Source organism: Lemur catta, chromosome 17 (assembly GCF_020740605.2).
Source record: "Lemur catta isolate mLemCat1 chromosome 17, mLemCat1.pri, whole genome shotgun sequence".
Taxonomy (NCBI): domain Eukaryota; kingdom Metazoa; phylum Chordata; class Mammalia; order Primates; family Lemuridae; genus Lemur; species Lemur catta.
This window is the reverse complement of record NC_059144.1, coordinates 17,767,008-17,793,038: the sequence shown is the minus strand read 5'-3', so window position 1 is coordinate 17,793,038 and position 26,031 is coordinate 17,767,008. Positions and strand designations below refer to the sequence as shown.

Genomic DNA, 26,031 nt, shown 5'->3' with positions numbered 1-26,031 from the left:
TTGAATTTGCATGTCTTTGAATACTGTGATTGACTACATTTTTGTATGGTCAATGGTCAATTTTTCTTTCCTTCTTATTTTTTTAAAGAGAGAGTCTTGCTCTGTTGCCCGGGCTAGAGTGCTGTGGCATCAGCCTAGCTCATAGCAACCTCAAACTCCTGGGCTCAAGCAATTCTCTTGCCTCAGGCTCCCAAATAGCTGCAACTACAGGCACATACTATGACATCCAACTGATTTTTCTATTTTTAGTAGAGATGGGGGTCTCGCTCTTGCTCAGCCTGGTCTTGAACTCGTGATCTTAAGCGATCCTCCTGCCTTGGCCTCTCAGAATGGTAGGATTACAGGCGTGAGCCACAACGCCTGGCCAATTTTTCCTTCTTTCTGAATTCCCTGTTAATCTGTCCATTTCTATTTAGAGTTTTACATTTTTCTTATAAAGTTATAAGAGGATTTCTTTTCATTAAGGCTATTTGTCACATGTATGTATGTAACTTACGTGTGTGCACGTATAAATATAAACAGAAAGACTCCTATATTGGATAAGAAGAACATATACCATATAAGCATGTTCATAGATGCAATTAGGAAAAATGTATATGTACATTAAGTATACACATATTTTCTAATTATTTACTTAAGAGGTGTATGTGGTATTTTCTGATAGGTAGCACCTATAGATTTGTTTAATATTCAAATCCACCAGTCCTTGCTCTTGCTTTAGGTACAGTACTTAGAAATTCCCAAGTTTATATAAATAAAATTATTTATTATTTACTTATTTTCTAACACTTTCAGCTTTGTCTTTTATATTGAAACTTTAAGTCTTTTTGGAATGTCTTTGGCGGAGGCAGAGATGAAAGAATAGTGTGCCTATTTCTCTCACTCTAGCTATTTATTAGTATTCAGACCAAGAGGCATGTTCTTATGAGTTGTCAGTTTATAAGGTTTAATCCTTACACCTGGGTACATAATTTTTCTGGTGGCTTAAATCAAGACTAGTTTTGCAGCAAATCACCACACACTTATCAATTTGACTTGAGCAATAGATCTGTATAGGCTATCAACTTGGACTTAGAAACTTAAACCCAGTATTTAATGCTGCAAGAAAAGCAGCAGTCAAATGCGTCAGTAAATATTGCTTCACCTCGGTAAAAATGTGCTTCATCTGGGCTTGTTTATTCCTAAATCGCTTGATCTTCTGTGCGATGCGAGGATCCTTTTCAAGCTCTTCCATTGTGGCCCATTTACAATGTAAGTAGGAACTATCCAAAGACACACAAATTGTGAGACAAGCACATAGCTAGCAAATGATTGAGCTTTAAGGTGTTCAATAAACAGGGTGACCATCTAACACAGAAAACAGTGGAATGGTTTGTCGTGAAACTGCTGGAGATTGGGCTTAGAAAGGCCTTGCCCTTAAGGGCAACAACAGAAAACAAAACAAAATGGAGTAATTCCAAGCAAGTGATCTCTGCACCTTCTACAGAAACTGGCTCAAAGTAGAGGAGGGCAGGTGTGGCCAAGTTATCATTAACACACACTAGTGAAAGTGGGCAGGTGGCATAAAGGAAAAAAATACAAGAGAGAAAAAGAGTATATGCCATAGCACAGTGGTTCTCTACCCTGGGTGCACGTGAGAATTGCCCATAGAGTTTTTTAAAAACCCCAATTCTTAGGACCCACTGAGTATGAGTCAATTGGTCTTGGGTGGTGCAAGGGCTTCAGTAGTTTTAAAAAGCTCTGTAGGTAATTTCACATGTAGCCAAAGTTGAGCATTACCGCCTAAGGTGAACTTGAGTCCACCAAGATCTACGGGTCACACCTTAGGGGCCAGTCTCTGAAGATACAGAATATAATAAAGTCACAAGGGAAAGCAAGTTTTATCCATATCAAATCCAAACACACATAATACTTTAGATAGACGTACAAATTTCTGTACTTAACGTAGAATAGCTCCAAGTCGAATGGAGGTTCTCCCGGGTGAACCTGCAACCAACAGCAAGCAATTATCAGCCCAGATCCCAGGCAGATCATCCTTATATGCCAAAAGAAAACAGCTAATCAACACCTCTGTCTGGTTTTAGTAAAGATTTCTTGAGGATATTCTTATTTTCCAGGTCTTTTCCTGACAACTATTGATCAGGTTTTCCAAAGGCTCAATGCATAGTTATAAGGCAAAAAAAAAAAAAAGATCTTCCTGGTGTTTTTCCAAGGTCCAGGCTAGGACAGTGTTCAGCTGATCAACCCAAACTGGCCCAGGGCTCTTAGAAATGTCAGGAACAGAGCCTGGTGCAGAAGTAACCACATTTATCTCTGGCGTCCTCTCAGACCCTTACCCCTGAAATACCAATGGTATTTCAAGTAAGAAAGTTTACTTTCATAAATACTTTAAGTAAAGATGAAGCTATGCCAGTACCAACATACTCTCCCACGCTAGGAATTTTCTCTAGGAGAGTCCTACAATGGCCCTGAGATGTCTAAGGGAAAAAAGAAAAACCCACAACATTTCCATTAGGACTCTTTTTCCATCTCTTCTTCTTGGCCCTCTGATGACTTACATTGCACTATAGCAACTAAGGGATAAACACTTTTTGCTAGAATCACAATGGAGAAAATTATCCGTTTAAGCCATTCTAGATATATAAGAGTTTCATGGCTTAAAATCCTCCATGGGGGTAAAAGTAAGTGTTGACTAGCTAGACAATATTCTTGCCTCCCTCTCACTCCAGCCAAGAATGACCATTCTAGGATTTCTAGCCAATTATCTCTCTTTACAGAGGGTGTAATTTGTACTAGTGTACTAAAAGCCAGAAACATGAGCCACTGACCTCCTGGACAGTCTTAGATGCCAGGATCTTCTCAATGATGTTTGCATCATCTTCTGGAGGCTCCTGGAGACAAAGATTAAAAAGAAAAAAAATTGCTAGAACCACAGAATCCAAGAAAAGAATTCTATGAGAAATAACTACAGTGGGTACTACTTCATTCAAAAGTTCACCTTTGAGTACCGAGGCCTCCCTCCTATCAGCCCACAGAATGGTCAAAAGATCACAAACATTTTGCAAAGCTAGAATTCACAGGTGTGGGTTTCTAACCTCTGGGCACAACCCTATCACAGGAGCAGAGAAGTTTTTCTCCTTTTCAGATTCAATTTCAGATCTGCATTTGACTCCACTATGGCCAGGTGAGGTGGCTCACATCTATAACCCTAGCACTCTGGGAGGCCGAGGCAGGAGAGGCAGGAGGATCGCTTGAGCTCAGGAGTTACAGACCAGCCTGAGCAAGAGCGAGACCCCATCTCTATTTAAAAAATAAATAAATAAACAAATAAATAAATAAACGAAAATAAAACTGGTCCCAGGACTTACCTTCTCTGCAAAACTATCTACGTGTTTCTGCATAAAATTTTCAGAAAGCTGTGAAAGAAAAGAATCTGGAGGCCTTAGAATTAGGAAGTCCCAATTCTAACATCTACCAGCTATTGACTTTGGACAAATAATTAACACCTCTTGGTTTCCAAACCCATTAAAATAGGAGTTAAAAATACGTAACTCACTGGGTTACTGGGAGGATAAAATGGTATGTGAAAAAAATTTCTGAATAGTAAGCACTATGCAAAACAAGGTATTGTCTACTAAATTGTACCATCTTTCCTCCCTGTACCTGGAAATAGCTTTCTGTTTCACTGATCATCCTTGGAATGTAAATCCCAACTGCAAACAAATAAATTCCTTCCTTCCTATCCTAGTTATACATCAACATTTCTAAGTTCCTAATCTCCATGAAATCTTTATACAGAGTATTTATGATAAAAAAAAAAACCTGCATTAAAAATGACAAACTTAGGATGCACTGAGTCAGAACACCCACGTTTAACATTCTTCCAGGACTTTGAGCAGTTTTATTTCCCAGTGGTTTCATATGCACTATGACCTTTCCAGATCACAATATGAGACTTAAAACAGTATGTGAAAAGAACACTCATCATAACAACCCTAACTGCCAAATTCACTATTCTAAGTTCCTGATGAGAACATCCCAGAAGGATGTTTGTGTTGCGTATCACCTTCAGCCTACCCATTCTAGGGCCCAAAGCCATACCATTACAAAACACATTTCTTAAGATCTTAAATCAAACTTTTCCCAGATAAGTGATGGTGGTTTTAAAAAAACAAATGAGGGAAAATTGCAGAAAAGAATTATGGAAATCAGCAAGCAGGCACAGACAGATGCTCCTAAAGGTTACAAATATTTACTAAGCAACCTCAGATACATGGCATTGTGCTAGATGCCATGCAGAAATTAGTATAATACAAAATGACAAAAGTCCTTTCTCACTACTCAACAAGAAGACAACTGAACTATAATTATTATATACTAGAATGAAGGGGTGGGAATACAGACTAAGTTTTTGTTTCTCTTTTAAGTACTTGGTCTGCTTGGTTCTTAAGCATAAGTAAGGAAAGGAAAAGGAGACAGTTTATTATCTGTTGCTTGTCTTCTCCCTTTACAGTGTAACCTTCTGGCAGGGATCCTTCTCTTATACACAGATAGCTAACTAGCCTAGAAAAGCTCAGGCAAAAATGGCTAATCGATAGATATTTGTTGAATGCTAAATAAAGAGAAAGAGTAAAAGAGAGAGAGAAGGAAATACAGTGAGGAAATAAAGCATCAAACTCTGAGGCCACAGACTGGAGACAGCTATTTTTCTTGAGCTACATCACTAAATGTAAGTCTCCCCCTTTTCCAGACACTTAGATTTAAGGCAAGCGGGCAATGACTAAAGGAACATGTGCTAGATTAAGAGAAACTAAATTAACGAGCCAACTTCCTTCTCAAATTCCTACTTCACTTCCTTCCTAAATATCCATCCCACATTCCTTTTATTGAGGGCCTTTTATGTGTACGCACGGGTCTTACAGTAGTAAATGAGATATGTACAGTCTTCACCATCAAGGAACTATCAGATATGCTAACATCATGCTTAGTTACTGAGGCATACTTAACAGTATACACAAATCTCAACTGTGTATCTTGATGGATTTTTATATATACACATACACACTTATATAACTACCTCCCAGATCAAGTTTTTATACACAACCTTTCTGAAAGACCCTTGTGCCCCCACTGGAAGTAACCAATATTCAGACTTCTACTACTACAGATTAGTTTTGCCTATTAAACTTCACGTAAATGAAATCATATAGTATGTACTAGGTTGGTACAAAAGTAACTGCGGTGTTAGCATTGTTGAAATTTGCCATTTGATATTGGAATACATTTAATATTTATTGGAATACATATCAATATTTATTTTTAAATAAATGTGGTTATGTTACACATCATTTTAATGCACATTTCTCGCTTTATGTTTTTTTGCTAATGACTCATTAGTTGCTGTTTATTTTACATTTATTTTAGACTATGGAAATGATGTTAGACAAAAAGCAAATTCCAGTGATTTTCTTATTCAAGTTCAAAATGGGTCGTAAAGCAGCAAAGACAACTCGCACCATCAACAATGCATTTGGCCCAGGAACTGCTAATGAAGGTACAGTGCAGTGGTGGTTCAAGAAGTTTTGCATAGGAGATGAGGGCCTTGAAGATAAGCTCAGTGGCCGGCCATCGGAAGTTGACAATGACCAGTTGAGAGCAATCATGGAAGCATGAGAAGCTGCCAGAGAACTCAAGGTCGACCATTCTATAGTCATTCAGCAATCGAAGCAAACTGGAAAGGTGAAAAAGCTTGATAAGTGGGTGCCTCATGAACTGACCCCCCCCCCCCAAAATCGTTGTTCTGACGTGTTGTCTTCTCTTACTGTACTCGACAATGAACCATTTCTTGATCGGATTATGACGAAAATTGGATTTTATACAACAACTGGTGATGACCAGCTCAGTGGTTGGACTAAGAAGAAGCTCCAAAGCACTTCCCAAAGCCACACTTGGATGACCCAAAAAAGGGTCATGGTCACTGTTTGGTGGTCTGCTGCCGGTCTGATCCACTCCAGCTTTCTGAATTCCAGTGAAACCATTCCATATGAGAAGTATGCTCAGCAAATCGCTGAGATGCACCCAAAACTGCAACACCTGCAGCCAGCATTGGTCAACAGAAAGGGCCCAATTCTTCTCCATGACAATGCCCAACTGCACATCACACAACCAACGCTTCAAAAGTTGAATGAATTGGGCTATGAAGTTTTGCCTCATCCACCACATTCACCTGACCTCTCCCCAATCAACTACCACTTCTTCAAGGATCTTGGTAACTTTTTCACAGGGAAAACACTTCCATGACCAGCAGCATGCAGAAAATGCTTTCCAAGAATTCATCGAATCCCTAAGCACGGATTTTTGTGCTACAGGAAAAAACAAACATTTCTTGTTGGCAAAAATGTGTTGATTGCAATGGTTCCTATTTTAGTTAATAAAGATGTGTTTGACCTAGTTATGATGATTATAAAGTTTTAGTCCAAAACCACAATTACTTTTGCACCAACCTAATACTTTAATTCTTTTGTAATACTGTGTAGTATTTTGTAATATAAATATACCACTATTTTATTTATCCACTCTATTGGTAAGGAATATTTGGACTGCTTTCAATTTTTGTACTATGCATAAAATTCATATAAATTACATGTTTTTTAGTAGACAAATGTGCTCATTTATCTTGGATACATACCTGGCAGTGGAAATGCTGGGTTATGGGGTAGGTATGTGTTTAGTCTTAGTGGATATTGTCAAAACTTTTTCAAAGTGATTGCAACAATGTTTATATAACCAGCAATATATAGGAGTTCCAGGTGACTTGATATTCTGTCTTTAACATGTTAGCCATTCTAGCATATGTGCAGTGTTGCCTTTTTAATTAGCATTTTCCTAATACCTGAGGATGCTGAGCACATTTTCACATGCTTATTAGCCATTTGGATAGCCTCTTTTGTGAACTTCCTATTCAAGTCATTTATCTATTTTTAAAATTGCCTTTTTAAAAATGTATTTGCAGGAGTTCTTTATACATTTTAGTCAAGAGTCCTCTATCACATATATAGATTACAAACATTTTCTACCAGTCTATGGTTTGCCTTTTCAATCTCTTTGTCTGTCTTTTGATGAATGGAAGTTCTACATAATCCACTTTATCAGTCTTTTCTCTTCCTGTCTGTTTAAGAAATCTTTGTTGCCACCAAGGTCATTAACCCACATATGTAATTTATACATACATATATTTTTGTTATTGTTTTTTGGAGACAGGGTCTTGCTGTGTTGCCCAGGCTGATCTTGAACTCCTGGGCTTAACTGATCCTCCAAGTAGCTGGGATTACAAGTGTGCACCACTGTGCCCAGCTCACATACGTAATTTTTAATTTTCCAGTGGTCACATTAAAAAAATAAAAATAGGTGCAACTGATTTTAATAATATATTTTATTTAAACCAGTATATCCAAAATATTATCATTTTAACATGTAGTCTACAAAAATTAAGAAAATATTTTTATAGTCTTTTTCCATATTATGTCTTTAAAATATAGTGGGTATTTTACATTTAGAGCACATCTCAATTCGGACGAGCCATATTTCAAGTGCTCAATTGCCACATATGACTGGTAGTGTCCATACTGGATAATACAGCTCTATAGGGTATCCCAAAAGTCACCATACATAGAGAAAATGGAAAATTGTAGCTAAATGTTAGCTACAATACAAAAATGTGTTCCCTTGGTCTATTTGTCTGTCTATTCTTATGGCAATACTGCTCTATCTTGAGGTTATTCTTGGTGGGTCTTTAGCAATTTCATAAAAATTTCTACCAACAGAAAATGCCCTGCTTGGATTTTAACTGGGACTGAATTATAGGCATCTTAACAATACTAAATATATGTATGTAGTATATCTCTTCATTTGTTTAGAATGCTTTTAATACAGAGGACTTGCATATCCTCTGAGAGTTATTCCAGTCTATCTGATACCTTGATGTTATTATAAATTGGATTTTATAAATATCCTTTCCTGATTCATGTTGCAAGTTTATAGAAACAAAATACATATTTTTGCATAGTCTTTGTATCCAGCAACTTAGCTAAATCCACACTAATTCTAATGGTTTGTAGATTATGTTCAATTTTCTACATACACAGTCATGTCATCTACAAATAATGAAAAAGTTTTATTTCTTCCTTTCTAATCTTTAAATTTTTTATTTCTTCTTTTTCTTTATTGTAGTGGTCAGGTCCTCCAGTATATTTTTGAGTATAAATGATGATAGCTGAATCTTTTTCTTACTCCCAAATTCAAAAAGAATGCATTCAATATTGTACCACTTAATATAATATTTGCTGTCAGTTTTTCTCTAGTGGCTTTTAAGATGTTCCCTCAGTCTGTGGTTTTCTATAGCTTAAGATATATCTAGGTATGGTTTTCTTTTTTGTATTTTTCCTGCTTGAGGGTTATCTGACTTAGAATCTACTGGCTGATATCCTCCATCAGTTTAGAAATTCTTGGTCATTAATTACATATTCTAAATGCTGCTCTGCTCCAATCTCTATACCTAGGACTCCAAATACATTAGATTTTTTAACTGCATCCCACTTGTCTCTCTTATGCTTTTACTTTTTGCTCTGTTCTATCCATTCATTTTTCTCTGTGAGCTTCAGTTTAAATTTTTTACACTGATCTGTCTTCATGTTTACTAATCTTACCTTCTGCTCTATGTAATCTGTTTTTAAATCCATCCACTGGGTTCTGAATTTTATAAATTGAAATTTTCAGTTCTAGACTGTTGATCTGATTCTCTTTATAGATTTAATTCTCTGTTGGAGGTCTTCATTTAAAATTTATCTTGTCCATCTTTTCCACTATTTTCTTTAACATATTAATTATAGGTATTTTAAAGTTCTTTCCTGTTAACTCCATTATCTGGAGAAGCAGACACCTGGGGTCTGCTTCTATTAATATTATAAGCTTACTCTCTGGTTTTCAGCCACATTTTCTAGCCTCTTCAAACATCTAATAATTTGTTTATCATATGTTGGACATTGTAGATTAAAAGTCAGCTCCAAACAATATTTTCTACCACAAGGGTTTCCTATTTTCTCTTAGACAAATGGGAGGGGGGTCTCCTTGATCCAGTCAGGGATTGAGTTTGGTCAGGACTGGGTTACTGAGATTCAATTCAATCCACCTCTTGTTTTATCCTGTTCCTGGAGCATGAATGCCCAAGGTCACTGATGGAGAGCCTGGAAGGTCTTTTTTCTCTTAAGCCTTGACATATATAGAGGTTTTGAGCTTAGCATTTTACTCTCTAACCCCAACCAGGTTAAAAATTTCACAAATATCTCAAGGGAGAGTCAGTGTTTTGTGATAGGCCCATCCCTCTAGTGAGATGTTTTGTCTCCAAAGTACTGGGAGACTATGAGATTTCAATCTGCTTTCTGGCTGAACTCCTAGCTTCCTGGGATGCTCCAGAATTCAGCAAAAGTCTCTTGGGGAAATCCCCTTGCTTTGGGGATTCCTTTAGTTTCCAAACAGTTTATCATCCCTGTATAATCACCTCCAGGGTCCGATGGTTTCTCTTCAACCCAGAACAGTCTCTTTGGGCCAAGCCTGATCCTTAACCTGTTCCCAGAACTGAGAAACATCTCCAGAGAAGAAAAGAGCCAGCAACTGTCAACTCACCTGGGGATAACTCTCCACCATCTGAAATTTTATTAATAGTTCATTTAATTCTAAATGAATAATCTGGATAAGAAATGAAGATGGTATGGACCAGGCTAGAAGCAATGGAGATAGTGAGAAATAGGCTGGATTTCTTCCACAGCTATCTGATATCTTTTAAAATATGCTTTTTAAAATATAACTTTTTTTTTTTTTTTTTTTTTTTGGTCTCTTGCAATTGAGTGTTGGCCTGCCGCGACCTACTACATCTTACCTGGCAGTGGAAATTCTCCAACACTAACTATTATTACTGGAGTTGCCTAGGGCCTAGTTTTTGGGTTTCTTTTCTGTCTATTCTTATTCTCTCAGTGATCTCATCCAGTCTCATGGTTTTAAATACTGAGTTCATTATGATACCTGCAAGTGTATATACATCCAGCTCAGAACTTCTCCCCTGACTACAGCCTTATTTACCTAATTGTTACTTGCCATTTCCACTGGAATATCTCAGAGGTATTTCAAATTTCTAAAATCTAAACTCCTGATCCCCTAGCCAACACCCTCCCATCCTGACCCCTTCTACCTACAGTTTTCTCTCACTTGAGTTACAGCAAACTACCCTTATAGGTGCTCAAACCAAAAACCTTATGTAATCCTTCATTCTTCTCTTTTCTCTCTATATACCATATCTGACTAGTCAAAAAATCTTGTTGGCTCTACCTTTAAGACATGTCTAAAATCCAGCCTATTTCTTACCACCTCTACTGCTTCTAAGCCTGGTCCACACCACCTTCATTTCTCACCCAGATTATTCTCCAGAGCCTCTTAACTAGTCTCCCTGCTTCTGTTCTTGCCCCACCAAGTCGATTCTCAATATAACATTGAGAATGACCCTTTTTATTATGTTACACCTTTGCTTACACTGCTTAAAAGGCTTCGTTTTTAACTCAGAGTAAAACCAAAGATCTTCCAATGGTCTATAAAACCCACAAAATCTACACCCACCCTCCTACCTCATCTGTTACCTTCAGGTCTCCTTGCCTGTTTTTCATACATACCAGGCATGCTTTTACCAAAGGGACTCTGCATAGACTGTTTCCTCCGCCTACAATGCTCTTCTCCCCCACATAACTCTCTCCCTCCTTTACTTCTTTCAATTCTTTGCTCAGATATTACCTTTTTAGTGAAGGCAACTCTGACCACCGTTTAAGACTGCAACACTCATCCCTGAATTCCATATAACTCTTACTCTGATATCTTTTTTTACAGCACTTATTGCCATTGACATACTACATAATTTTGTTATTTATTAGGTTTACTACCAGCCTCTCTCTACTTATTTGTATCCTTTGAAAGTTTTGACCTTGGCGCTTAGGCCTTACCATCCCATGAAGGTTCAAAATCTGCCAAACATGTGGAGGAAGAGATGGGTTGTGTATTTGTTGCAGGACCCTCCATGAGGGCAGAAATTTTTGCCTCTTTTGTTCCTTGGTGTTATCTCCAGCACCCAGTCTTTGGCATATAGTAAGTGATCAATAAATATTTTTGAATAAATAATGTTAAGAGATTTTACAATAGAACATGGTAATAGTAGTATAAGGTGCTATGAGAATGCAGAAGCCAGAACACTTAGGTGAACTAGACGAGGCTTTGGAAATGAAGTGATATGTGAGTTAGATCTGTGGGCCAGCACTGAACTTTCATAATTGCTGACTACTTTCCCTACCTGCTCCTAAGTCTTTGTACCCCCGACTAGCAAACAAGCATTCATACGTGTACATACACACTTAAAGGAACAATGTTCTCTTCCTTACTACTAGATTGCTTCAAATACTCTTATTCTTACCTACCATGAAGAATAAAGATGGTTTCTCTTTTTTAAAATTAAAAAAAAAATTATTACGGGCATATAATGATTGTATGTATCCATGGGGCACAGGTGATGTTTTGATATAGGCATACAATGTTACTTAATCAAATCAGGGTAACTGGAGCATCTATCACCACAGGCATTTATCATTATTTTGTATTAGGAACATTACAGTTTCACTCTTTTAGTTAAAGTATACTCTTATTGTTGATTACAGTCACTATATTATACTATCAAATATTGTTCATGCTATCTAATTACATTTTTACACCCATTAACCATCCCCTTCCTGCTGCCCTTCCCAGCCTCTGGTAATCACCATTCTACTCTCTGTCTCCATGAGATCAATTGTTTTTAATATTTAGCTCCCACATATGAGTGAAAACATGTGAGATTTGTCTTTCTGTGCTTGGCTTATTTCACTTAACATAATGTTCTCCAGTTCCACCCATGTTGTTGCAAATGGCAGGATATCATTCTTTTTATGGCTATATAATAGTCCACTGTGTATATGTACCACAATTTCGATAAAGATGGTTTCTGATGGAAGGATTTTGATTGCTATTCAGAGTATTTTACTAAGACCAGATCTAAGGAAACTTTAACACATGGATGAAGAAAGCAAAGGACTTTAAGTATTAAAGGGATGCTGGCGGGCTTAAAACACTCTTCATCACAGGAAAAGTTTGAAATAAAATTTCAATTTATTTTTTGACACTGGTTAAAGAAGAGAGGGTGAGCACTAGTGGGAAAGATCAATAGTGATCATCTAATACTGAAAACACGTTTTCATTCTATCCTAATAAAAGGAAAAGGGAGAAGCATTTCCAAATACACATCAAAGTAGAGAGGAAAATCAGGGTTTTTTTTTCTAAACAGAGATTGTGCATAAGTATGATCATGTGTGTATAAACACTCAGTGTATACAGATACACACAGATATAAACTAAATCTGCTTGCCAAACATACTTCCATAACAACCATCTGTTCTCAACTGCTTGGAATTTCCTCAAATTATCCTTCAAAGAAGACCATTTTAATTCATTCACTTGTATGTCAGAGATTTATATATTTTAAAAATTTTATTCTTAGGGAAAATTTCAAAAACTTTTAACCCTATTCACCCCAACCTCATCAACCACCTCATTTACTTCTATTTTGCTAACCATAAGGAGGAGGTCTAGAAAGAAGCAAATCACTTTTCAAATCAACAAGTAATTACTGAGTGCCAAGGAACACACAAAAGTAGTATCAAGCTTGATGCCCAGTGTCAAGGGGATTACACACTTTCAGGGAAAACAAAATAAACACATTTGTCTTAGAAATGCCCCAGGGTACATGCTAATTGGTATGACAGTAACTACAGTCCAGTGAGAGTTCAGAGAGCAAGAACAGCTTGGATTTCACACACTAGGTGAGGTTTTAGTTGGACTCTAAAGAATGGTGACTCATAAAAGAAGACAGCAAAGAGGAAGGTGAGACGAACGAACTCGAAGGATAAAAGAACAGCAAGCAGCATAGGAAGTTATTATGCATATTTGGAACACTAAGTAACTTATCCTATTAGAGTCAAAGCATTATACTTAATGAGGAGCTGAAATCAATGAGGGTAAACAAGTAGTGTGTGGTTACACTTTTAAAAACACAGGAGTTTTCATATAATACAGGAGTTAAGAAGCAACCACCTCAGATTCTTGAGCAGGAGATTGAGATATACCAGCCATTTCCCTGGTGTGCCGGGAAAATTAGTCTGGTATTGGCTTAGGGAAGACAGAGATTTGTAGCAGGGAGCTATGAAAGTGTGTGCTGCAGTAAACTGAACACTGGCCTCAGCCCAGGGGCTGCAGCAAAAACCAAGAGGAAACAAACACAGGAAAGAACTTGAAGAAAAACAGTATGAGAACAGGTAGCTGAACCCAGTGAAGAAATGGGTACAGACATAAGAAACCATCCACTCAGGCCAAGTGGAGCCTGATGATGAAGGGCCCCAACAATGCCCCTGTACTGAGCCACACAAGCTGGTACAAAGATACAGCAATGCCAAACAGCAGCCAGGAGCCTTAGAAAAGCAAGTCTTGTCTGCGGGTTTAAATGCTTCCTTAGAGTGAGAAACAGACGAATGCCAGTGGGAAAAAAATACCAGTAAAAGGAAATGGAGAAAACAAGAGCTTGAGGAAAAAGAAAAATACCAGTTTCTTGTATTTCTCAGTTAAAAAATCATACCTGTTTACATAATGGATTTTCAATATATTTATGCATTCACTGAATAAATATGACAAGTACAACTAAGTACAAGTCTTTATGTTAGCTACTACTCAATGGAAACGAAGTTCTACCTATGCTAAGTGGAAATTATGATAAGTTAAAAAGTGAGGCTGGGTGCAGTGGCTCATGCCTGTAATCCTAACGCTCTGGCAGGCCGAGACAGGAGGATTGCTTGAGCTCAGGAATTCGAGACCAGCATGAGCAAGAGTGAGACTCCGTCTCTACAAGAAAACAGAAAAATTAGCCAGGCGTGGTGGCATGTGCTTGTAGTCCCAACTACTCGGGAAGCTGAGGCAGAAGAATCGCTTGAGCCCAGTAGTTTGAGGCTGCAGTGAGCTATGATGATGCCACTGCACTGCACTGCACGACAGCTGAGGGGACAAAGTGAGACTCTATCTCCAAAAAAAAAAAAAGTGATGCCTATTTTGAAAAACTTTACACTCCGATTAAGGCAAAAATTACAAGTGATAATCAAAAAAGCATGGCAGAGGTAATGAAAACCAGAACAGTCATAGATTTAAGTGAGTGGTGTAAGGGTTCCAGCTAACTCAACTTTGAGAATATATTAATAACAACAGTAAATAACATTACAAAACCGATGGTGGAGAGGATGGTTTCATCAGAATACTTCCTAGGAGTTAATGTAAATTTTACTTTGTTAAAACTCTTTCATGCCTGAAGGACACATAGGAAAAAAAGATATAAACCCTACCCTAAAGAAGCTCATGTTTTAGAAGGAGGAAGCAAAAAAGTTGGCAGGTGTTCAAAAGACAATGACAGAGTTAAACATATCAGAGTGCTATAGGAGCAGAGAGGAGAGGCACTTATCCCCAGCTCAGGGGGAGCAAGGAACTTCCTTGAGGAGGAAACAACTGTGCTCAGGCTGCCAGGCACAGGACTAGGCCGACCAAGGAGAGAGTACTGTATGCAAAGACCACAGAGCCACAGGAGAGGACCAAGAGCTAAAGCCTCGTTCAAATTAAAGTCCTTTCGTCATCACTTCTTGGCCTTTTGTGGAAGAGCATGTGTAGTATATGCTCTTATTGGTTTAATACAGAACATACATTAAATGGATTTTTGGAGCAGGGAGAAGGAATAGGAGCTTTCTCTGTACACTCCATGCATGAACCTGATGTTGCAGTACCTCCAGGGACAGGGAACCCCCTCAGGGGGATAAATGATTTAAAAGTAAATAAGTAATTTTGCTCCAAAAGGCAAAATCATATAAGCCACCCAAATTGTAGGAGGCAAAAACTGAAACAGCCTTGTAAAAGCCTGCCCATTGTAAATGCACTGCAGAACCATGAACATCTGTCTCTGTTCCAGGCACCCAACATCAGTCTGCCAAAGAATAAGAAAGCAAAGAGTCACAGTTAGGATGGAAACTTATTTCCAGCCCCTGGATCTGATACCCAGGTCAGGGGCTTGGGACTGTGTTCTGGATTGCAAAGTGGGGCTGTGATAATATGCCAGTCTTGAGCTACAATGAATTGTGTGTAAAGATGTTTTTAGCAACTCGCCACTCCATAACCAATGCTGAGGTTGCTATCTGGGGCTGGGACAAGGGCCAGCAGGCACAGAAGTAGGCTTAGCATGCTGACAAGACACTGTGCAGATCTGGAGAGGTGGCAGTGGGGCCACTCTGGTGCTGACTCCATCCCTTTTTCTGCCCTGAGCTAAAGCTAGCAGGCAGACTCTCACCCAAAGGGCCCTGGGAGAGGGACATAAGAAAAAGCCTCATCTTCCTCAGTGATTTTCTGTGCCACCTGATGCCTGGAATCCATGGCTTTAAGGCTTTGCATTAGCCTGGGAAATCTCTGTTCAAACTTCACCAGGAAGCCTAGTATGTAAAACAGTGGCAAGTGGAACTGTTTTGGTTCTGCAGCAACTAGGGCTCTATGGAGCACTGATTTGAAAACCGCTTGATCAGCTGACTTCTCCAGTCCTGGACTGGCTGTCCGGCCTGTTTCGCATGCTACGCCAGGCCTTTGGCACGGAGACCAGATCCACATGGGTGCCTCTCCGAACATCAAAGCCAAAACCATGTATCAGGCTTCTTTTTTGCTTAAATTTGGTAGAATTTTTTGAGGCATAATTAATGCAAATTCCATTTTATCTTATGTTTCTCCATGTATAAATCTTCTCTTTGCTGTATCCTTAGAAGGAAAAAAGAGCCTTGAATAAGATACATAAAATTTCCTGAATTATTTGTGTCAGATCAGCTATCACTGCCCCTCAGGTGCCAGGGGAGAAGTCATAACATCTGAAATACTGTTAATGGCTGAGGCTGAATGGCTACTGGGAGAAAATAAGATCCCTTATAGTGTTTTAACTATCAAACCAACCATAAAATCCCCTAGGAAGGAAAACCCATTATAAAGCAATACAATCCTATCACCTCATACCAGTCCTGCAAGAACTATTTTTAACTATTTACTTAAAAAATATTGCAAAGATAATACGTCAAATTATTATTCCAATAAAGTATTATACTCATTAGTTGGATAACCCTTAGCAGAGACATGAAATCAACTCTTATATGCTAGTCACTGATTAACTGCTGCTATATAACTCTGACCTGGATCTTTCTGTGCCTCAGTTTCTTGATTGTTAAAATACTGACAATAACCCCTGCTCCCTGCTACCCTCCATGCAAAGATAGAGTCAAAGGATATGTGAAATTATATGAAAAGGTTTTAAGTTAGAGGCAAGGTGGTTGGAGAAGATAAAGTATTATGAGCTTCCGTAAGACACACTAGTGCCCAGGAGGAATGACAGGTATTTGTGCTGCTACCACTCTATCCAGAGTGTGAATTCTGCCAAGTCAGCGACAGGGACTCTGTAACAACAGACAGCCTGTGTCCCAGAATGTGCTGCTGGCAATAATGTCCCTCCTACATGCACAGCCTGCTGTTTCTCTTGCTTTTCATTTCTTCTCTATAAGCTCCTTGGCACAGACCTCTTCCTTTTCAATATTTAACCCTTTTCCTTTCTAGTACCTCTGCATCAAGTCCTAATGTTGTTAGCTCTGTATCAATTCCTCCTCAACACTGCTGCCAATGGAAATTGCTAAAATGCAAACGTAGCCGTCTTGCTTCTCTGCTTGAACCCATGAATGCCTCCTACCCTAGTCCACATTATATAGGCCAAAGACCTTAGGTGATATCCAAGGCCCTGCATACTCTGTTCCTACTTCTCAGCCCTCATTTTCCACCACCCCTCAAATCACACTCCAGCATTCAGCAGAGCTCATCCATTTGACATATCATCCTGCAGTGCCATTCAGGTCCTGGGGCTTTAGTTCCTGTTGGAAATGTTCCTCCTAAGTCCGTGTCTTCCTATACCCCTGACTACTCCTTTCCTGTCCACTCCTCCTTCTGTGTAGCCACTGTACCTAGCACATATTTCCAGTCTTTCAATATACATTTGCTGAACCAAAGCTCTAAAAGTAAGTACTAGTTCATTTGATCTCACGGAACAATTACTTACTACATAAGACTTTTACATTCTAATGGGAGAGACAAATAAAACAAAATCAGAGATCAAACACATTCAAATGTAATTATAAGTTGTAGTAAATGCTATGTAAGAAATAAAGGAGTTGAAATAAAGAATCATTGGGATAAGGGGTAGGGATCTACTTTGGATAAAGGAATCAGGAAAGACCTCTCTAAGGAGACATCACTTTAGGCAAAACTTAAACAACGGTAAATGTAAAGCATTCCAAGCAGAAGAAACAACACAGGCAAAAGCCTGTCAGTGGGGAAGAACTGTTAGTTCAAGGCTTAAAAGATGGCCAGTCTTTTGACTGGAGAGTAGTGAGAGATAAAGAAAAGTCACTTATCTAAAAAACTAAGTTAGTGAAATAGATAGAGACTATGATCATAGACGGTCCTAACGAACACAGTAAGGAGTCTGCATTTTATTCTAACGGCAAGGACGTTAAATAAAGCAACAGTTAAAATGACCTAACTTATGCGTTAGCAAAGAGCTATAGAACAACTCTGTGAATTATGCGAAAATGACCGTGCAGCCGAGGTCAGTACCCTCACAGAAAGGTCTTACCTCTGCCTGCCATGCCAGAGTAGAAGCTGAGAGTGCAGATGTTCGGCCAGCTCCAAGAACAGCGATTGTTTCCCCATCATCATCCACCACTTTGAAATCCAGGTCCTCATTGTATTTTCTGCGCTTTACTTGCCGTCCTGAGCGTCGTTTCTGCAGGGCAAATGCACCCATCAGAGAAGCTCTGTGAGCTGAAGAGGCAAAAACTTACACAAGAATACCCTCATCTATATTTACTAACACGCCAAGGAGAGCCTTCTCACCTTAACGAAAGAAATCTTTCTTAAATACAACTCTTTTAAGGACTAAATTCACTCAAAAGGGGATCTAGCTGAGTGAGCTAGAGAGTAAAAGCCCAATCTCCAAATTGCTATGATCCACTAAAAAGAAGGTAGAGTCTGGTGAGACATGTTTTGTTTGTCAATGGCGTGATTTTTTTTCTTCCTTTCTGGGATCTGCTTCTACTCCAATAAAACAGAGACGGGAGGTGAACTCCATCATCTATGAGGTCCCTGCGGCATTAGCTAGAAGCTCAGATTTTATGACAACGACAATGATAGTACTTTATTTATTTCAAATTCACAATACTTACCATGTACTTCTAACAGTGTGGTTTGAAAATCTAATTAATACCAATTTTATGAGGATGTAGTTTGAGAATCTCATTACACTTCTTGAAATGCAGGGAGGCATCTTAAGTATGACAAAACTAGTTCATGAGTGACCTTGACTGTGACGATCTAAGGACTCATTGCTAATTTAGTGGCTTGTACCTTTTAAGGAAACGTTCAACAACAAAGCAGCCCAGTGGCTTGCCTCAAACAGAGAACCATACAATTCATCTCTACCAACTCATCACATCCAGGTAACTACAGACTCACTTAAGGGAACCTTCACCAACTGGCTCATTCTCTAATATTTAAAGCCTAAAAAACAGAAACAAAAGCAAAACCCAACTCTCTTTTTTTCTAAAAGATACCTCCCGGATATCTCTATGTGATCCCATCACTTCTTTACTATGTCACCTCTAAGGCATTTAACTTTACATGAGGGATTCTACATAAAAACCTTGCCCCAAGCCCACACACACAGATCACCATCCTGCAAACACTTAATTGCCTGCCAAATCCCATCAACTCAATGTGCTTGCTCCTCTGCCAATTTGGATACCTAACGGCCACCTGCCCCAATTTGTAGGCAGTGAGGGGATCTCTGCTCTGACACCAGACACCATTACCTATTAATATTACAAGCTGCCAGCTTCCTACAGTGAGAAACCTATGAGGGTCCAGATGATCGTGGAACGTACAGTAAGTCGCTCTTATTCTAAATGGTCCCCTTGCAGCAGCGTGGCTCAATTAAATTGCTATGGATATCAGAGGAAACAGAGCGCTTTCAAATATTAGACTTCATGTCCAAGAGAGGTTGTCTCAACTCAGAGGGAAAATCCTCACAATGTCATGGGCATACTTTGGCTTATTTTTAGGAATCTGATTTAGATGGGCAACTCCTTATTTCCATGTTTGGCCAAACCTTCCTTACTTTTTGGCATAATGAATGTATCTCTGACTTTTCTAGCATCTGGGATTATAAAAATGTGCTTGTGCAGACTGGCCTAGTATTCTGAGTACTAAATGTATTACCTACATGGCAAACTAGGCCCCCTGAGCCTTACTTAGCTTAGCTTACAACTTCATTTTCCATATCAACTCCCTCTGCAGCCTAATATCATGCCACTTTCCAAGAAGGAAGCCAACATCACTAAAAAACTGAAATATTATAAGGATCAGGGTAGTGATCTACCTGCTCACCCACCAAAACAGTAAAAGCCCAGGTCTAGGTAGTATGCTAGAGACAGGCATAGAGGAGCAACAGGATCAGTGTCAGCAAGACCCCATCCAGCAGCCGTAACCTCCACCAGGCCTCCCGGTCACAGCTGTACCTGGCTGTCTGCAGACTCAGTGGACTCCTCAGGACTCCGCAGGGATGGGTTCGGCAGGCCCTGATCCAGCTCTAAACTCTCCACTGTAGTTTCACTTTTCCTTTTTCCTTTCTTCTTTTTCTCCACTGGGGTTGGTCCTTGCTCCTTGCTACAAGGAGAAATTCAGAATTAAAACTGTTGGGCAGTTTTTAAAACTAAGATTTCTTATGTGATCAAAGTCATGAAATCACACCCTGGAATTCTAGGACCAGGTCAGGCTTTGATGGAGAATCTACAAGAGTTTCTTCCCAGAAATATACAGAAAAATGGGAAGAGATATCTGCATGGACTGATGTAAAATTCGCTTTAATATACTGCTATCATGACTACTATGGCTACGATTAATGTGTAAGAAATAATATGAGCATCTCCAAAAGCCTCATTTTCAGTTTATACAAATGTCTTCTCTGGAAGTTTAACTGCTTCACAGATATTAAGAATCATCAAATCATAATCTCCCTTTAAGTTACACAGGAAAAAACATCTCCCTAATCTGTCATCATCCCCTAGGTGAGTATGTGCTAGACCTGGAGTGAGCACTAAGGAACTCAAAAATGAAGAGAACACTGTCTCTGCCCTTGAGGAGCTTATAATTATGAAAATCCTATGGACCATCTACAGCCACACCCAAGGGAGTACATGGAAGCTTCCTCAGAGAGGTAGAGAGGGGCAAAGTCCATCCATCCTTCACTTCAACTGTGCTTTGCTTAAGCTACTCAAACTCTGATTTTTCACCAAAATTAATCATTAACTATGACACCAAGCTCAGAACCCACGTAACTATATACACTGCCTGGATGCTATGCAATTGCTCAATAATCATTTGCTGAACGGATGAATATTTTATACTTCTTTGATCTCTCGTACCAGAATCTAAGCTCTTAGAGGGTAGTATGTACTTGACTAAGTTTTGTATTCCTCAGAGTGAGTAGTCTTATACCTTAAACATATTAAATATTTAATAAATATTTAGGAAAGTCTTACAATAGATGGATGCATTAATGGATGGATAAGATTAATTGTGGTTGGGGAGATTTGAGAGAATACATTTGAGCAGAGATATACATGGAATTTTGACAAGATGTTAGACAGTAATAATAAGTAGTAATAGTGATTACATTGTTATATAGACATATAACACTTCCCACATGCAGGCACAGTTCTGAGTCCTCTACACAGAATATCTCCTTTACTCCTCACAACAACCCTATAAGGCAGAACAGTATTCTTAGTCTCATTTTATTGTGAGAAATCTGAGCCACTGTGAGGTTAAGTTAGATTTTCAAGGTAACATGCCTAGCAGGATTCGAATCACAGGCAGAGTCTGTGCTCTTAATAACCACGACACTCTCAGGGAACGCAACCGTGTTCTAGATCTATTTAGTAAAAGACAGCTGTGTGGCTGGATGATGGGGCAAGTGAACAGAAGCACCACATGATGGACCTGAAAAGAAAAATCAAGGGTGCACCAAGCCAGAGAGCTCAGACTTCGTTATGAGCGGAGAGGGCCACGATGGCAAGTCCAAACGAGAGGGACTAAAGGCCTAAGTTGGACACAACCAACAAGAACTCAAGGGTGAAAATGCTTTGGAAGGCCCAGTAGGAGTAGAACCAGGAAGTTGTGGCGAGTGACAGAACATAGAGGAAGAGGAAAGAACTAACATTACTGGTATTTCCCTTCAGGACAGTAAGTGGAAGGTGCAGGGAAAGACAGGGAAACTGGATAGCCTTGTTCCGAGAAGGGCAACCCAGCACGCACACCAAGCAGTGCTGATTGCTAACTAAGCCTGCTTCTCTCTTAAGATTTCCCAACCTTCAACTTCCCCAAGCCTTCATCTCTCACAGATTCCCCAACCAGGCCAGCACAAACTCCACCCACCTTTGATGCCACAGGCTGAAGACTGGCTTGCCCACATACCAGGAAAGTTAACGATAAAAACTATTTTGATCCAACCCAAGGAAGTGAAACTCAAGGGCTCCTGCTACTTCAGAGGATTATAGACTTGAACAAGGGACTTGCACTCTCAAGCAGAGGGAAAAAAGCAACAGTTCTTCCACTTATCAGTTCAGAAGAGGAGACTCAGGTAATACAGTTTAAAAACATACTAAATGTTCACGTGAATATTTATTTATCTCATGTTACATGGTTTCTCATTAAGAAAGTTGTATAGCAATTTATATTCTTCAAGTTACTTATGAATTCCATGTCTCATTTAACTAGTATAACCACAATCCCATGAGGGAGCCATAGCAAATAATCCTTGTATTCCAGATGAGGAAACTGAGGTTTAAAGGCAGCAAAGGTCCCCAAGTCAGCAGGAGAGCAGAGGCTGACACTCAGGCGAGCTGGGTTAGGATATTGCTTTTTTATACCAAACACTGTTCCCTGACTCTTCTTTTTAAAACCCCAGTCTCCCTTTTGATAAAGCAAGAACTTCAAATCTCCTTTAATGTTATTTGAATCTCAAAATAATGACTAGAAGAATCAACAACAAAAACATTCAAATGACCCAAATATAGAAAAAATTTCACAAATCCATAGATGTTGACAGTTTTTTAGAACTCTTAAGCAAAAGGTTTGTGCTAAATTTTTTGACACAAATATAAAGAAAAGTGATATTATCACCATAATAAACACATGCTCAGAGGCCCACTGAATCTTCTGTAAAATCCTAACACTGGAAATCAATTTTATCTATTTACTAAGTGTAACTTCATTATATTAGAAGACTTTGTCTATATTTATGCTGCATGCTGGAAACATGTGCTTCACTGTGGAACATCATACTCAAAGCTAAACCAAGCCCAAACAGTAATTAAGGGATAGAACCTCCTCAAAATATGACACTTTACTATGAAATCTGTATGCACATTCAGAAACACATTAAATGTTGAAAGTAAGGACGAAGAATCATGGTGAGGTACTTTGAAAGTCAGGCCTGAGGCACTACTAGATTTTTCCTAGCCAGAAGCTGGGGCTGGGGTGGGCTAGGGAGAATATTTTCTCAAATATATGTCAGTAAAATACAAAAATGCCTACTGAACCTGCTCCCTTATTTAGGGGTAAATAAGAAGATACTCTACCTGTGAAATCTTCAAAGTGATTTTCTGGAAGTTACTTTGGTAAGAGAATCGATTTAACTTCCAAAAATTCTTCCTGGAGCTCTTCTGATAAAGACACATATCAGGAAGAAAACATTCCTTGTAAGCTTACAAATGGGATTTTCAAACAGGATATCAAGAAAATATCACCTGAATTTATCCTCCAGGAAGACCAGATAAAATGTATCTTTCCCTTCTTTGGAATAAGTTTTAAAAACCTCATGCTTGAGAGTTTTATCAAATGAAGATATTTTAATCTCCAAGTTGCTATACCTATAGGTGGATTTGGCCCATGAATGCTTGTTTGCTCCTTGAAGTTCCAGGTTCTTCAAAAATAGTGGCTAAATAGTATCTACTAACAAAACTACATATGCATGTAACCTTTGACTCTGCAATTCTACTTACAAGAATTTAATCTAAAAATACAGCTCCAACAAAAAGAGACACAGTAAGAGTAAACCAAAAAACAATGATTATCTAGAAGGGATGGAAGAAACAACAGGGTAGAAGGGATACGGGAGGGAGAGAGACTTTCTGAGGACACCTTACACAGATTTGACTTTTGGAAACATGTCAAAGTTCTACATATTAAAAAATAAAAAACTAAAGATGAAAGCAAGCTCAAACAAATGAATTCAAGTTATGTTTCAAATGAGTAACATGACCATATCTTACGGAAAGTAAAACTCTAATCTCATTAATTAACAAGCACAGTATTTGACTACATACTCTCAGCATTTGGAATAAGGCAGAAAAACAGCAAACAAATCCTCAACTCTTTCTTTTGGTAGTTGTATGGGTGATGTGATTCTGAAATTATTTTAGATGTGCTATAGGATTAAGCAAACAAGTAAATGTGTGGACGTTGGCAGCTGGGGTTCTCACTAATAGGGGAGATGGCAAATATGAAATGTTGCTAAGGCAAGGAAGATACTGTGGGATGAATCTAAATTCACCAGTGTGAACTCAGGAATTCTATAATATGCAGGAACACAGGCGCGTATGCGTACACATATATACATATATCCATGTGTACACGTATCAGTATGTGCATGTGTGTGTATTTTCCCCCCTTAGTTTTCACAACTACAAGGGCCTAAGAGCAAAGATGCCCCATTAGCAATGTGTACACCTAGCACTAGATCTTGATGTCTAATACTAAAGCTCCTCAGAGAAACGGGTGATTCCAAGGCTAAAGCAGGGAAGATAGAAGATGAGCCTGAAATATCTTGCTATGTCAGAAAATAAAAGAGTGCCTGAAAAAAATGAAGAGGGCATGCCAAAACAATACAAGAGTCAGCCTGAAGAGCTCTCACCCAAAACTCAGATCATCTGAGCACCAAAGTATTAATAATTAAGGACAGTAAAGAATTACAAGTCACTGAGAACAACAGGAATCCATACCAATGACAGACATGAGGGAGAAGGGAGAGCTCTTGTTTACTACAAAACCCAAATGTTAAATGCAAAGGAAGTCGCAGAGACAAAAAATCATTTTGTAACCACCATAGAAAAGATGAGTACAGTCCAGAATCATCAAGGGATGCTAAATCTAGGGAGAATAATTTGAAGAGGAGCAAGATATATTCATGACCTTAAAGTGCCTCCCTATAGATTCCTTATTAGTTACAAGGGAACAAAAAGAAAAGCTAGACGATGATTACTTAAGAATATGGTCTTTTAGGAAAGACACACTGCAGTATTTAGGGATCAAAAGGCCAGATGTATGCAACTTAGTTACAAACGGTTCAGGAAAAACATATATATAATAGATATTCACTAAAATAAGTTATGTGACATATGTATGCATATATATACAAACTTAAAAAAATAACTTATTTTGACATTTTTGACATTCAAAGCTGAAGTGAATACTGTGCTTGTTTAGCATCTTTTTTTCTGATAACCGGTATTGATTCCCAGAACACAAGAGTGGGCAAAAGATCAGGCTGGCCTATGGGATCCTATTCCTTTTATCACAGTGATTGGTCCAGGGATGGACACATGACCCAGCCAGGCCAACTTGGGAGTCTTTCCTTCAAAAAAATTTAGCAGGAGTGGATACAAAATGAATCTCCTTCCTCTTTGGTCATGAAGCTGTTAAGCTGTGAGCCCATGGTTGCTGGAAGCCACGATTCCAGCCTCAAGAAGAAAGCATTTGTAAAGGATGGAGCTGACACCCAGAGAGGTATAGGGAGGGGCTGGAGACAAAGAGCCTTAGTCTTAGCTAAACCTCAACTAAACCTCCTGGTTCTGATTCCTTAAGCCAGTGAACACCCTTGTTATTACTTTTTTCTAAGTTAAGCAAATTTAAGTTGGGTATATGTCACTTCTGAATAATACAAAAGCCTAATACTCTCACCAGTTATTGGCACCTGAGATTGGACCAAAGCAATCTCATTTCCATTAATTCGTTCTTTTCCAGCTTTCAGAGTTAGAATAAACTAACTTGCAAGAAAGGTAAAAAAAAAAAGGAAGACATAAGATTTTAGAGACTCGGCGGGGCGCGGTAGCTGTAATCTCAGCACTCTGGGAGGCAGAGGTGGGCGGATTGTTTGAGCTCAGGAGTTCGAGACCAGCCTGAGCAAGAGCAAGATCCCCGTCTCTACTAAAAATAGAAAGAAATTAGTTGGACAACTAAAAATATATAGAAAAAATTAGCTGAGCATGGTGGCACATGCCTGTAGTCCCAGCTACTCGGGAGGCTGAGGCAGAAGGATTACTTGAGCCCAGGAGTTTGAGGTTGCTGTGAGCTAGGCTGACGCCATGGCACTCTAGCCCAGGCGACACAGTGAGACTCTGTCTCAAAAAAAAAAAAAGAAAAAGATTTTCAAGACTCAAAGGACCTATTTTTAATTTAAAAAATAAAGCTTGATTTTAAACCAAAACATATATCCACTGTAAAGAACACACCTACTATGTATTTATGACATGCAAGAAACGCCCAATAGGTACAAGATACTACACAGGCAGGACAATTATCATTTATAACTACCAACAGTTTATTATTAGGCCTCACCCCAAAGCTCTCTTATCCTTTCTTCTACATGGCTTCATCAGCCAAGACGACTTTGGGCACCTTTACTTTCTG

The 26,031-nt window shown here is 38.8% G+C and overlaps 1 protein-coding gene and 1 pseudogene across 6 annotated transcripts in view; one reads left to right on the top strand and one right to left on the bottom strand.

Annotated features, from left to right (window-relative positions):
* CHD6 (chromodomain helicase DNA binding protein 6) overlaps positions 1 to 26,031 on the bottom strand; it is a 139,128-nt gene that overhangs the window by 94,075 nt on the left and 19,022 nt on the right. For 5 of the 6 annotated variants that reach the window (XM_045529296.1, XM_045529295.1, XM_045529298.1 and 2 more), the window contains exons 3-7: positions 19,800 to 19,947; positions 17,861 to 18,010; positions 2,829 to 2,891; positions 1,928 to 1,986; positions 1,145 to 1,262 (exon numbers count right to left, since the gene is read on the bottom strand). In XM_045529296.1, coding sequence (XP_045385252.1) covers positions 1,145 to 1,262; positions 1,928 to 1,986; positions 2,829 to 2,891; positions 17,861 to 18,010; positions 19,800 to 19,947 — 538 coding nt within the window. The remainder of the gene's footprint in view (positions 1 to 1,144; positions 1,263 to 1,927; positions 1,987 to 2,828; positions 2,892 to 17,860; positions 18,011 to 19,799; positions 19,948 to 26,031) is intronic. The other variant, XM_045529301.1, reaches the window with a different exon arrangement.
* On the top strand, positions 14,791 to 14,961 carry LOC123622981 (annotated as a pseudogene).